At 39.4% G+C, this 15,000-nt stretch overlaps 2 protein-coding genes and 1 pseudogene across 2 annotated transcripts in view; 2 read left to right on the forward strand and 1 right to left on the reverse strand.

Moving 5' to 3' along the window:
• LOC138059297 (protein kinase C and casein kinase substrate in neurons protein 2-like) overlaps positions 1 to 5,538 on the reverse strand; it is a 12,132-nt gene extending 6,594 nt beyond the window's left edge. Inside the window, exons 1-2 of the mRNA XM_068904865.1 lie at positions 4,613 to 5,538; positions 1,455 to 1,575 (exon numbers count right to left, since the gene is read on the reverse strand). Coding sequence (XP_068760966.1) covers positions 1,455 to 1,575; positions 4,613 to 5,406 — 915 coding nt within the window. The 5' untranslated portion in view covers positions 5,407 to 5,538. The remainder of the gene's footprint in view (positions 1 to 1,454; positions 1,576 to 4,612) is intronic.
• A 1,103-nt stretch (positions 5,539 to 6,641) lies between these two features.
• Positions 6,642 to 13,064, forward strand: LOC138059296 (uncharacterized; annotated as a pseudogene).
• A 1,531-nt stretch (positions 13,065 to 14,595) lies between these two features.
• Positions 14,596 to 15,000, forward strand: part of LOC138014391 (apoptotic protease-activating factor 1-like) — a 30,847-nt gene continuing 30,442 nt past the window's right edge. The window contains exon 1 of the mRNA XM_068861451.1: positions 14,596 to 14,951. Within this exon, the coding sequence (XP_068717552.1) occupies positions 14,630 to 14,951 (322 nt within the window). The 5' untranslated portion in view covers positions 14,596 to 14,629. The remainder of the gene's footprint in view (positions 14,952 to 15,000) is intronic.

The raw sequence follows: 15,000 nt of genomic DNA on the forward strand, positions 1-15,000 counted from the left end.
ATTCTCTATCTCCTACTTTTTCTTAAGCTAAACACAACAACATCAATGCAGAAATGGGTTTATCAACTGAGTTGATATGGTAAATTGATCTTTGAAAGATGATAAGATAAGAGCCCTTCATCTGAGCAAATTGAAGCCCATGTCACCAAATCATGCCAAAGGTAATGTTGTTGTTGTTGTTTACATTACTGTTATTTCATTCATAATATTAACTTATGATGAAATTGCATCTGTTGCTCTTAAAGTCATGAACAGGACAAACAGAAATGGGAAGAGCGTGATGAAATTAGTAAGAGTGTCAATTTTGAGGTCACTGACATTTAGGTGAGAGATTTTACAGTGATTTCAATGCTTAAAAAAATAACTGAGGTTTATATGGAAAACAGCCACTTTGCCATCCAGCACAGAATTCTTTAAGATATTTCAAACTTTCAAACTGCTATAAAATTACGCACTTGAACATCAGTGGCCACAGAATTGACATTCTAACAAATTCCAGGGTTCTTGCTAAGTTTTTGCACATGAGGTAAAAAACCAAAAATAGCAGGTAACTTTGTTACCTGCCCCTGCACGGGCTAGCGAGCTCAAGTCTTAACTTGACGTTCGTATCGATCGCTGTCGCGTGCCAGCGGCTGCTAAATTAATTTAATACTCAGCAAAAGGAAAGTAGGTTATGCTATTTCATTGATTTTCACTCACCACCGCTTTTCTGACGCTTTGGTTGAAAACTAAACTCCGAAAGACCTTTCTGTCGTTTTCCACGCGTGGATGCCAGGTTGTAAATGTTTAATAATGGTTATGGGGGGTTTCCCCTGGCCGCGGGAGGAATGAGAAGGAAACATGGTGGACATCGTTTCGACAGATGAGTTGGCAAAATCAAGCTGGATTGCTTTAACAAATGGTATATTTTCGAAGCGATAACATGTGCCAGATATCTTCACAGGATTAGTTGGAGGGGGAAAAGCAATATTTTCCCATAAACGCAATGTAATTTCACCTTTTAACAACAGACGAACATTCATTGGATAATTTCGGTAAATACTTCAGTGAAACAGCCGGTAACATTTACTTGAACAGCTGGTAAAAATAACCGGTTACCGGCTCTTAACAAGAACCCTGAAATTCCATCTCTTTTTTTCCATTTCTGGCATCTTTTGTGTACCACAACCATTCTTTATGATTGACAAGGTCACATGACACAATCATCCAAAGGGCCTATTGGACTAATTGACTAGTTCCAGTTAGTGACCTTGGAAACTTGCACTGGTGAAACCTAGTTGCAATTTGGAGCCCTACATTATGGGCATGGTGGAAGGCAATTACAGTTCTCATCCCTGTATCAATCGCAAGTGATGAATATCATAAAGAAGTTAAACCTGCCTAGGAAATAAATAAGACAAAATGCTCTAAATGAACCCACCCCTGCTCCTCTGAAAAAAGACAAGACATTTTACCTCAAATATTGGCCAGTTCTGCGGCATGCCTGTACCATGGTTTCGTGCCCACCAATCCAAGTCAGCTTGAGAGTCTGCTTTTTGGAAAGTTAAGCTCATGTTGACAAAAATACCTGAAAATCTGCAATAACCAGGTAAAGAACAATAATTAATAACAACAATAATTAACAATTAACAACAATTATTAGGCTCTTTTCGTATTAGAAAAACTCTAGAGGCCTGGCACACATCTGCTACCAAGCATGCTGACAATAACTCTAAGCCGATTCCTAATCAGTAGAGCATTCTTTTTAAACAATAGCCACCTTTTTTCATACTTTTACTCTGTTCTTTTTATGACTTTTATCTCGCCTTTTCTGTATATATTTCACTAATTTACATTCAATGTTTTATCCATGGAAGGCTGTAGATGGACAGCTGAAAGCTCATATTCCTTTTCAAAATTTTTAGCCAGAAAATGTTTTTTAGTGTATTTTAATATGTCTCATCCTGGCTGCGCTTCATTTAGCTTGACGAGCAAGAGAGGGAATCAGCATGAATCTTAAAAAATGAACTGAAAGAACCTTGGTTATCCTAAAATGGTGTAATGGAATGCTAGAAATATTTAACAAACAAACAAAAAAAAAAGATCAACCAGTCACACCTAAAGCACCTGGGGCCTGTTTCTCAAAAGTCCCGAAAACTTTTCGGGCCCGAAAAGCCATTTGTGAAACTGTCAACCGCTTGTTCTGGAAAGCCGATCTTTCAACATGATTTCAAGGTAACAAAAAGAAAAATGGCTGTGAAGTTTGACGACTTAAATCCTCTTCCTTCTTGAGATGCAAAGGAAATTGTGACACCCGAAAACCGCCCGTAAAGTTTCGGGACTTTTGAGAAACAGGCCACTGGCCCCAGTTGCTTCAAGGGTGGGATAGTGCTATCTACAAGTTGATAAATCACTATCCACTGGATAACTCAATTGGTTTTACTAGTGTTTATCTGCCGGATAGTGATTTACCAGGTGGATACTGTTATCCACCCTTTGAACTAGCGAGGCCTGGTTTTAGAGTAAAATCTTTCAAGTCTCGTTCTTGCATAGGGAAGGGTTTTAAAAGGCGGACATAGGTTTTAAGTGGACCAAGATGATGTTAAAAATTTTAATATTGCTGTGATTTCCAGGAGCTCTCAAAATGTGCCATGTTGAACTGTATACCTATGCCAGGAGTCACTGGTTGAAATTCTACCAGGAAAGTAACAAAACAAGAAAATGTTCTTTATTTATACACAAGATGAAACTTATATCCTTTCAAAGATGGAAAAAGTGGTTACACTTTGATCCATAACTGAGCAATGAAGGGGAATGAGTTTCATACCGGGTTGACATCACAGACTGCTTTGCTTTGTATTTTGCTGGTTCTTTGAAAAACAGTGATGCAAAATAATTTGTGGCGTCAACCTGGTATGGAAACCCATTCCCCTTCATTGCTCGGTTATGGATCAAACTCTGACCACTTTTTCCATCTTTCAAAGCAAATAAAAAAGTGAATAGGCCATTTGCAAACAAACTGGTCATATGACTGATAATAATGAATTTTATTGGTGAACTTAAAGTTCAGACTTTATAAATTCCAGAAATGGAAAGATTGTGTTTGTCTTAGCCAGAATATAAGTTTTCAGAGAAATACCACCCACTTAAGGTAAAGATTTTATGACCATTTAAGCATTCGAAAATTCCAAAGAAAAATACAAGGATGTTTACGAAAATCACTGAAGCCCACCAGTGGCTCAGTTGGTTGAGCATCGGGCTGTCATTTCACCGAAGAAAAGTATAAATATTAAGAAATTTAAATCAAAAATAAGAATATGTCTCCACTCATTAGATGTGATGTTGCCAATTGGTAACCGCCATAATCCAAAAATTGACACCAAAAAAATAAGGCTTATTATATCGGTACCCAGACTGGTAAATTTCTACAGGGAGAAAGACACGAGAAATTTTACTAGGTTTCCTTTTGTAACTCGTGCCATGGAGTGAGGGTATTTGCAAATACTGTAGGGAGCAACCTTAATCAACCTTTTGATGCCTAAACCGGCATGACTTAATATTTTACTCTGTCTAACGCCAGATGTTTTACTCATCAATGGGGAACCCCCAGGAGTCAATGGGTTAAACGATATATACTTACAAAATCAGCATGGTGACATATTTTGACCTGCTCGTTTTATTTTTGGAAAACCAGCAAAATCATTAGGGCCGTTTATACGAGAAAAATAAGCCGCGGCTAACTCTGGCCGCGGCTTATGTAAGCCGCGAACACCCCGTATAAATGGTACAAAATCTACCTTCACGGCTTCCTCAAGCCGCGACTTATCCTGGCCGGGGAGTTTATACTCGTATAAATAGTTCCTTTCGCGGCTTACGTAAGCCGCGGCCAGAGTTAGCCGCGGCTTATTTTCTCTCGTATAAACGGCCCTATTGTGTTTATGAAAAAAAGGTAACGCGACGAATTGTTGAAAAAAGGCCTATTCCAAAGGTTCTAAAAACAACACAATGTATATGCCAGAAAAAATAAAGCGGAAAAATGTGTTAAGGTGATAGGCACTTTAATTATTCTTTTGTTTAGCTCATTGTTTTAGCTCTTTCGTGTTTCATTTACGTCATCTTTGAGAAATGGAGGACGAAGACCACACAGAGACCAGTGCAACAAACAAATCATTAAATTGAAATTAAATTTAAAAATTGACTCTTTGGTCAAATCATCTTATCAAGTATCGGTAAAAACATTTTCAAACACCTATGCCCAAATCGAACAGTCGCCTTTATCTAATCAAAGCAAACAAAACTCTGAAATAACCTTTGTTGACTCCTAATATGAGAGTAAATTAAATCCTTCATATTTCTTACAGCAGCGCTCAATGAAGTGGAACAAATTAAGACACTTCCTTTGCCGAACACCGGCCGAACAGAGGAAATACCAACCATTACTTGGAAGACGAAAGGAGTAAAATGCACGACACATAGAGTTTATGAGCAATCGAACAAAACGATGAGCAAGAACGAATGGAAATGTACAAAACGAGCAATGCGAGATCAATCACAGCACGAAAACAAATTAGCTCAGCTAATTAACTTACGTAATTAAAAACCGCATGACAGATCAAAACAGGTTAATACTTACTCAGGGCTTTGCGATATGTCTAAACACTTGTGATACTGAAAAAGAACATCTTTGAAAAAGCCCAGCCGTTTATCTTCGTTTTCCTGACACCTTTCAAATTCGTTTACCATGTCTCGTTCGTATTGGGAATTGTAACTTGTGATTTCGTCCAAGCGCAATTCATACTTCTCTCGACATTTTTCCATTTCTCTTTTAGCCTTTTCTGTAGCATCTTGCAACTTTTTCAGCTTGTCAGCTGACTTCTCGGTATCATTGCTAGCGTCATTTTCCATTCTCGTAGCCTGTTCCACGTTCCTCGCTGCATTATGAAAAGCTTTTTTCGACCGCTCAACTTTGGCCAAGCGCTTTGCCCAAGGCTTTTGAGCTCTGGTAAAACCTTCCTCGGCTTCTTTTGTTTCTTTCCATTGAAAGATGCCCTTGTGGTAGTTTTCAATCTTCCACTTTTTAATGGATTCGTAGACTTCGTCCATAACTTCGTCACGGCACAACATGTGAATGTCCGCTCTGGACTCTGCCTCACTCACACATCCTCGCATAGCACCCTCCATTGTTCCATATTCTGGACCGCTTTTAATAATTTCCTCCCATTTCTTAGACCAAGCTTTTAACTTGATGGCATACTTAGCTTCTATTTCAGCTCGTTCGGCTACAAGTTTCATAAATTCATCACACAATTTTGCGCCATCATCAATTCGCTTGACTGTTCGTTTAAAATTTCCGACATCCCAGAAACTGTCACTCGTAGCGCTGTAAAGGTTATCGTCGGAACCTCTCGGAGTTTCACGCATTGCCATACCAACTCGTAAGGCTATAACGATGACCTATTCTAATCCCAAAAACAACACCCTTTCTCGCATTTTCGTATTTATTCAACTGTAGTTTGTTCTGAAGGTGTGCAGAGGAGTGGAGAGGATGTTACAATTCCAAAACCACCCGCATGCGCAATAACGTTTGTTTGCACGCTGGCTGGCTAGGAAACGCGGGCATTTTTGGTTTTTTGTCACTCCTCTAGACATGCTTGATTGCTTATAAAAGTAAGGAGCAGCAAAAATTTTGGGTTTAGCACCTGCAACTGGCGATGTTTTCTTTGACAAAAAACAATCCTGAGGATTGTTCCTACCAGTGTATTACCGCTATTCGTTGGGTCAGAAAAGGTTATCTCAAACTGGTTTAAGGCTGGTACAAGTCACGAAAGTTACAAGGCTGAATATTCCGAAATGCTCGAATACTACAAATTGCAAATCAACGAAATTTTAACACCTTTTAAAGCTTCGTTCATAAACCTCTGACATGGGCTGTCTTGATACTCGTTTGAGGAAGGGCTACAAACTTCAGAAACTTAAGTTTTTTAATCGTTGCATTTTTGCATGTCGCGACCAATGTTATTTTTGCAGTGGCGTCTTGTGATACGTGATCATAGCATACACTGACAAAGGTTAAAACGCCACTGCTACTTAAAGAAAAAAATCCCTTGTAAATTATACATTTCTGTAACCCCAAAAGGATGTTTCGGTTAATTGACTTGTACGGCCCGCCTGAGGATAAAACAAATTTGATCTAAAACCATCACGAGTTTTCGGCCAAAATTAATCATGTTTCAGCAAAGGATATAACAAAATTGCAATTGTTGTTATAATCAAAAAATCACGCCGATAGATTTGAACATCCGGCTCGAAGAGATGTAAACTGATAAACAAATACTTCGTTACATCTTGGTGTCAAAAAGAAACCATCGAAGTGCAAACTATCACGCTCTATAAAACGTCACATAACCCAGCCTGTGTGATCCCTGTTTCCTACGATCGGCAAATAAAATACCTCGGCAAACGAAAGCGTTGGTTGCAGAAAGGAAAAAAACGAGACCAGCTGATGCTAAATATCTTTCATAACCAGTTTTCCTGTTACCTGTTCGAATTGTAGACATGACATGTGACAAGTTTATGTACATCAGCGCCACTCACACAATTAACAATCGCGTCACACCCCGGTTTGGGATCGAGGCTGGTCTCTTCCCGAGGTTTCAAAATTTGATTGACTGATTCCCAATATGGCCACCTAGACGCCGAAATCGTCTGTTTTCAAGACCTTTGTACTTCTAACCCGCACACCATAAGCAAACAGTAGCTCTCTGAAGGTTTGCCTTTTGATTTAGTCGTGTAAAAAACGGATACGTTTCATCGAAAGACCTTTTCATTATCGCGTGACGTAGTCCTGCTTTCTGCGTGTTTATACTTTGGATGGTTTGATATGCGATATCTTGTGCAAAAATGAATAGCGAAGCTAATGACAGTACGGATGCAGCAGTGAGTGCCGAGGACGTAGACACCCTGGAATCCATCGGAGAAACTTCAGGCGAGAGTCGAACTGACAGAATTCGAAGGTTGAACAGAGAAAGGCAGCGTCGAAGGCGCGAAAAACTAAGGATGTCACGCCAGAGTGAAGCGCCATCGACAACTGGTAACGACCCGAGCCATGATCTTGAATTGCTGTCCGAGGGTTGTACGATTGTTGAAGTGACGCTACCACTGAAAGTTGAGACAGAAATACCTGAAGAAGCGGATAAAACAACTTCCAAGCCTACAAGACCGAAAAGATCAACGAGAACACGTCAAAATCGAGAAGAGAAGCGGCCGTAGAGCAAACTAAAGTGGACACGGTGTCCTCAGCAAACAACGCCATTTCTGCTCCTCAATGTCACGACAACAACTCGAAATTTGATGGCACTTCAGACGAAAGCACTGTTCTCGTCGTTGCAAGCGAGGTAGAAGTGGTCGATGAAAAGCCTCAAGAAAACGGTACCGAAGAGTTCACTGAGGCGCCAGAAAATGAAACTGACGGAAAGAAAAGGCGACTACGCGAATCCGCGAAGAGTCTAGCTGAAAAATCAGTCGAAGAAGTCGAGACAAAACGAGTTGTCCGAGAGCGAGAAAAGAAGAAAATGCATGGATTGCTAGATGAAGTCACGGCACGTCGAGAAAAACAGCGTGAGTTAAAAAGAAAGCAGAAAGAACGCATGAGCAGCGATCAAATTGAAGCGTTAAGAGCGAGATATCGTGAGTGGCGGCGAAAACGAAAGGAAACCATGACAAGCGAGCAACTTGAGATAATTCGCAAAGGAAATCGCGAAAGACAGCGAAGGCGGCGTGAGCGACTAGGCATCAGAAAGCGGTCAACAGCGCCTCAAGCGAAAGGAGCAAGCGAAGCTGTCATACAAGGTATAAAAAACAAACAGCAAGCACAGATTATTAAACCCGTGGAATCAAATCTTAGTCCAGAGGCGAGCCTTGTCGCAGCCGTAAACCAAGTAGCTTCGCTAAACAGTGTTGAGGCGGCCGCAGCGGCAGCCGCTTTGGTTCCTAATCCTCCTCGCATCGAAGGTCCTGTTGCTGTTACAGTGGAAGTAAACCCAGCAGCTCCAGGCGTGGCGCCTGCAGTAATTCAAAACACACAGACTGTGGCTCAGCCACCTTCTTCGGCTCCTCAACTTGTTGGTCTTCCCGTCACATCAACAAATGTAACACAAGGTACCTTACCTCCTGGGCTGTCTGTATTGGGCCCTCAGGGTACAATTTTACAAGGATTGCCTCCCGGATCTCTCTACAGCATGTCAATGCCTGGAATTCAGTTGCCTGGGATTCCTGCAACTGCTGGCCAAGCATTGCCAGGGATACAAGGTAACACGGTGGCTGGAATGCCATTTGCAGGTATGCAAGGGCTTATGCAAGGTATCCCTGGCCAGGGCACATTTTTATCAACATCTCAAGCTGGTGTCCTTCCTGGTATGCAGACATTTAGCAGCATGGCCCCGACCATGACCAAGGATGGCCAGATTTTACACAGCATTTCCACACTTCTTCCTTTAGCTCCAGTGCAGGGAATTCAAGGAACTGGTCAAGGTGTGGCATTTTTGGCACCAATGCCTATGGCAGGACCTGCTGGTCAAGCATTTCAAGATTTGCGTGGCACCGTTTCTGCGCCAATCAGGACCCATAGTCCTGGAGTGGGTACAGTGGTTGCATCAGTGCCAATTGCAGACAGTGTGACGGCAGAAACAGTTGCTGTGGTAACACCCGGAGATGGAGTTGATGATACTGGACTAGATCCGAAAACAAAGAATTCTACCTCCCCTAAACCTAGAGGAAGGAGAGGTCGTAAAAGAACAACCTCTGCTGCTGAGATGCTAGCAAACTTGAGTAATCTTCCTCCTACCAGCACACCAATGTCCACTATGTTGTCAGCTCTTGCTTCCCAAGTTAGAGAAAACTCCCAGCCTCCAGTAGTTGCAGTTGAAAAGAATGGCGAGCCCCCTGGTAAAAGAGCTGCATTTGAGGCCACACAGGTTGCTACAGCAAAGATAACAGCTCCTGCACAGGATTTAACCCAAACATCAGTAGCTGTTGGAAATGAAGCCACTGTACGAGCCAATGTTGTTACTTTGCCAGAACTGCAACCTACAGGGACATTCCCTATGTCAAACTCTGGAGCCAAGATTCCTCACATGAGTACCTTCCTGAACACCATGGGTGGTAATCCAATTCCAAACATGGCTGTGCCATTTGCTACTGCTGCTGGCCTTTCAAGGCCAATCAACACATTTCCACCTAACATTCAAGGTGCACCTGGTCAGTTATTCACACCTAGGGTGTCAGTTGCTGTAGAAACCGAAGAGATCAGAAAGACAACTGTAGGTACAAACACTGAAAACAATCAGCAAGCACCAAACAACTCAGCAGAGCAGGCAGCTGTTATGTCGTCTATAGGGACCATGACTGATTCATTGTACAAAGTCTCTGTGGGGACAGTAACAGGACAGACTATTGAACAGCCAACGAGTCAGGAAACACAACTTCAAAGTTCAAATATTGTGGAAGAAAGCATGGCTGCTGCTCATGCAGAAATCAACTCCCAGAAAATTAATCCAAACAGTGTCTCTCAAGAGATAAGTCCAGTGGACTTAATTCAGGTGGCACTAAACCCAGAGCAGATGGAACCAGTTGTAGTGATACCAGAGGATGTAGTTGAAGAAGTGGTAGAAGTAACAGAAGTGGCAAAGATTACTCCCATTGGAGAAGGCATGTAATACAAAAGAGCCATTTTGAAGAACACTCAGGACTTGGTGGTAAAATTAGCTTGGCATGTTACGTCTTTGTAGAACTAACCATTTATCAGATATTGCCAACAGGTCTTAGTTAATCTTTGAGTGCATGGAAGGTTTAATTCCTATAAGTGTTTCTCTGTAGTAGTCTGTAACTTAAAATGTTTTATTTGGAAATGACGATTTGCCATGTATCGGCATATGAAATTGCCATATTAATAATAGTTATACTCTGAGATTCTCATAGCTCATAGCTATGCAGTTTTTGACTAATTCCACACCTTTGGGTAGGGGACGAGGGAAGATTGAAGAGGCTGGGGGAGATGTTTCTCTGCAGTGTATATGTATTTACATGAACAGTCCTCTTCCCAGGTGTATTTTTAAAAAGCATTGCTATATTTTTTGGTGGCTTAAATGTAAAACAGAGGTTAATATCGTGAATTTTGGTTGAGTACAGGGTTAGGGTTATGTTTCAAACCTTCCATGCATCGAAATAATGTACCCTTAATTAGTGTAAACTGGTTATGTTTGGTAAGCCATGGTTGATAAATGGTTAGACCACTGTTTTTGTTTGGCAAATGTAAAGTTCCAGCAGTGACTTTTAAAGATTATTTCAGAACAGCAAAACCTAGCATCCAATGCTGTGACAATATCCAGGAAATGGTATGCTAATTGAAAGCCCTTAAAAATATTTTAGTATTTGAACTGTTTCTATTTGGTCCTGAAATGAGCACCTTGCTACATATAGGTTTCTATTTGTCACAAAACACTGTGACTATCCATTTATGCATTCGATATTTACTTTTTATGTCTCTGAAGTCATGTTAACCTGGTTTCAACTCTTTAAAGTGGTGAAAGTATATGATAAACACTCAGAATAGTTCTAGTGAGAAATACCCACACTTAACCTGTTAACTTCTCCATCATTGTCGGATTTTAATATTTTTAACGTAATGCACCATTATGCGTGTCATAAATGAGTGGAAAAATACTCTTTTTTTCACTAAATTAGTGTACATTCTTGACCTATTACTACACACCCATGGATATATACAAATCTGATTTAGTTGTAAAGCAGTTCTCTTTGTAGTTTTGCTCTATTCTTCTGAGGGACACCCTAGAGATAGAGTAGTTTAATTTTGCCAAACTGTTTACCACTGTCTATTGGGTTAAAAAGTTGCATTTATTATATCTTATTTTGTAAAGGCTAGGAGCTCAGAAATGTTTTAGATTAACTTTTACCTAATAATTTCCTTTAGCCTGTCATAATGTGCATTTTTGCGAGGGCTGCTCTACTTCAGGTTATTCCAAACGAACTTTTTAATAAGAAATACGGCAAGGATTTGATGATATTATGAAAATTATCTTAGTTTGTTGTGCAAATTGACTTTGAATTTTATAGTATCCTTGATTGTCAGTATAAGTATTTGTTGTCTATAAGACACTCATATTTAAAGCTTATTTGCATAAAGAAAGAGGACTTTCTTACTACTTTAAATTCCTTAAATGTTGGCTAAATGATTAAAACTGATCAGAGGCTGAAACTGTGCCTGGATATTTAAATTGAAACGACATTGCAACTGGTGCTTATTTTACCACAAACCAAGTTATTGGTAAGTTAAATCCCATGGGAACAAAGGGAATGTTTACTTTTTATGGTTAGTGAGGGCAAGATGGTATTAAAATGTTACAAACAAATAACCATTATGGAACTTTGAAACCAAAACAGTTACTTTACAAAAATAATGGTCATACTAATTTGACAGTTATTAAGAAACTGCTAGGGCTCTCTGTAAAGAGCTTGAAGTTTCTTTCTGCTTTTTGAATACAGTGTTAGCTGTTATGCTGTAACTTATGGCAATAATAATTATTATACTATATTATATAGCACATAATAAGCATATTTTAGCAGATTCTATTCCACTGCATGCCTATATGAACTAAGTCCAAATCATTTTTTTAAACAGAGGTTTATTGGGGTTAAATAAGTGTGCTTTGAGGTGTTTTGTAGTTTATCTTCTGACAGCATGATTTAAGAATGTAGGAATATTTGTATATTTTATTACATAGTGAATGTGAATGGATAAGGGCTTCGCTTATCGCTGGTTTTAGGGTCTGTTTGCATGTCTCAGTCACTGAAAATGAGAGTTTTGATAGCTTTATTCTGGTCAACTTAAATGTTGATCTATATTAAAGCCAGGCTCTTCTTTACAAAGTGTTTAAGTTTCTGAAAACATTATGTATGTCTGAGAACGTTTTCAAGAATTTTTCAAGATAATTGTAGATGGAAGAAACCTTTAAAATACTACTGATTTAGATGCTCAACTTAAAAGGTTGTAGGAAAATTGAAAACAATCAGGTTTTTCCATTTTAATCAGAAAACCATGAACATGTCAATGAGATACATTTCTGTTACTGTGTTGTTAAAGAATCAGATTATGCTATTCTAAATGTCTACCTTCAAATCAATTTGTTTTCTGTTGACTTGTTCAGTCTGGAGATGAATGAATCAAGCCTTCCTTGAGAAGTACTGTTTGTTTTGGCTTTGGGTATTCCAGAATTACCAAGTAGCTTTTTTAAAGGAAATGTCATGATGGTTTTCTTGTTTTTCTGATTATTTTTGAAGAATCTTTGAAAATATACTGATTTAATTTGTTTGTGATGCTACAGTTAACTCTCCTTTTACACATCTCGATTACAGTAGTAAAGACATGTCCCCATGACATAAACAGCATAATGTTGTTAAATTGTCATTGTCGGTTAAGATGGACCATGTGTTAAACCAAGTTGCATCTGTTTCAGAGAGTTAACTGTATGCAAGTGTATTAAAAAGAGACACACAGGTTTCATTTTGCTGCAAGCAAAGCCACACTCGTGGGCAGATACTTAGAAAAGGAAGAAGTAATGGTTCAATTCCTACTATTGTATCATTAACATCTCAGTCACAACATGAATAAATGTATGCACAGAAAACTGAACTTGATGCTATTATTCTAGTCAACTACATTATTGTAGGAGTGCATGAGCACTATTTTACTCAATGGGCCTATTTTTTGTAATAGATTGTTGTGTCTTAGTGCTTTTTATATTTCTTTGAACCGTCAAAGAAATGTTTTTATCCATGACCGTAACATTATTTGTCAATAATTTATTGGAATAGATTTCAATTACATCTAGTTTAGTCAAAAAGTCATCTTTATCCTTAAATGATGAAGCTCATATTAATTTTGTAAACATACCACTTCAGGTCTCATTGTGACGAGTGTTAAAGACTGGATTGTTTATTCATTTATGGAATGCATGATTTATTTTACAAAATGAATGATTTAAGTAAACAAAATAAATAATTGCATTTATTAGTTTGTTTTTTGTTGAGGGGGTTTTTCTTTGTGAGTGACAGCAGGGAAATGAATGTTACACTTTCACCGCAGAATTTGTGATGTTTTTTCGCAAACGTCTGGATTTTACAATGTTATTCCCTTATCACATTGTTACCCTTTTTTTTATAGCCAAGGAATTAAATTGGTCCTTAATTAATTAAAGTACCAAGAAAGCTAAAAGTTCCCCAGAACAAAACATGGACAAATTAATTTACACGTCTGAATTCTGTACCAGTTCCCTGCTAGCAGATCAAGGTCTCCTTTCTTTTGCGTTCACTGGGCTTACAAGTACCGGAAAACAGACCTCTGGCCAGAAGAAAGGAGACCTTGATCTGCTAGCAGGGAACTGGTACAGAATTCAGACATGTGTAAATTAATTTGTCCCTGTTTTGTTCTGGGGAACTTTTAGCTTTCTTTTTTTTTATACCCCAAGGAATTAAATTGGTCCTTTCTTTTGCGTTCACTGGGCTTACAAGTACCGGAAAACAGACCTCTGGCATGGGTCAAAACACATTTTGATGCAACTGCCATCCGCAACCTGGGACGTCACTCTTCAAACTGCATGCCCCATGATATGTTTGCAGACTGTGACTGGAGCCCACTGTGTCCTGCGCATCCCTTTACAGTAATTCTGCTCTTGTTTGCTTTTGAAGAATCACTTGAGGAATTGGTTGAGCACTAAATAACCGCTGTGCATGCTGAACATAGTGAATTTTGACCCATGGCAGAGGTCTCTTGTACTCGTCAGCCCGGACAATGCAAGAAGAAAAGAGACCCTTGCTGGCAGGGAACTGTGCCAGAGTTAGTCCAGTAAGAATGAAGAGTAGCAACTGTATTTTCCCCGCATTGTGGAAGGCTACGTTGGAATCAATGCAATCAAATCAATATTACCAAACAAGCAAAAACATTTGAAGTCCATAAACTGTTAATAGTACCACATGTAGTAGTGGGTAGCATTCAGTTTATCCAGCCAACTTCATAAACAATAAATGGATATGGAAGGACATGTTTCTTATACTGATATTAACCCTTTAGTGCCCAAGGGGTCTCCCTTTGACGAGTAAAATCGTCTGGCGTTAGACAGAGTAAAATCTATAAGTCACTATTGGGCATTAAAGGGTTAATTTATCACATTGCAGTGTTAACAGGTGTTCATGTGGCTTGGTGGCAGAGATTTTGTGCTGTGAAATCCCTGCTCCTAGTTAAAATTATAAGAAACTAAAAAATAATTATAATTTTTGCAAGTCCAAGCATTTTGTGTCGTTTATCGAGATAAATGAATATGGAAGGACACGTGAAGAAGAGCACGTGAAGACTTGTTAACATGAAAAGAATGGGGGAGGGGTAACTAGAAGCTTGTGCTAGAAAGATGGCCCCCTATCATACCTCACAGGAAACATCAGAGCCGTGCGCAGTAACGCATTCCCAAAATGGCCGGATGTTTTTAGTTCAAATTCACACCACAGGCACACCACATTCTATTTTCATCGCTTTACTTTCCTAGAACCTTGTTTTGTCCACCATCGCGTACTTCCTGTCAGCATGCTTGAAAAACACAGACGTTTGCTTTTGAAGTTTCGACAAGAGATTGTGGACGATTTACTTGTAGATGATGTCCTCTCGTTTCTCCAGAGCAAGTTCATTCTTGACTCTGAAGATGCAGAAGTTATTCGAGGCGAAAAAACTTCCCGTCGACAGGCAGAAAAACTCCTGGACATTATTCCAGAGAAAGGAGATGAAGCCTTCGAGCATTTTCTGTGGACTCTTAAAGAAAACTACCCGCATCTAGCGAGGTTATTAGTGGGTAGTTCGAAGGAAGAGCAGATCGTTGTACTTCAGGAAGCTGTGGACTCTCCTTTGCAATGTAAGTATGCGATTTTGCATGTTTTTGGTCTTTCGACCAGTAATTCGTT

Source organism: Montipora capricornis, chromosome 8, assembly GCF_036669925.1.
Source record: "Montipora capricornis isolate CH-2021 chromosome 8, ASM3666992v2, whole genome shotgun sequence".
NCBI lineage: Eukaryota > Metazoa > Cnidaria > Anthozoa > Scleractinia > Acroporidae > Montipora > Montipora capricornis.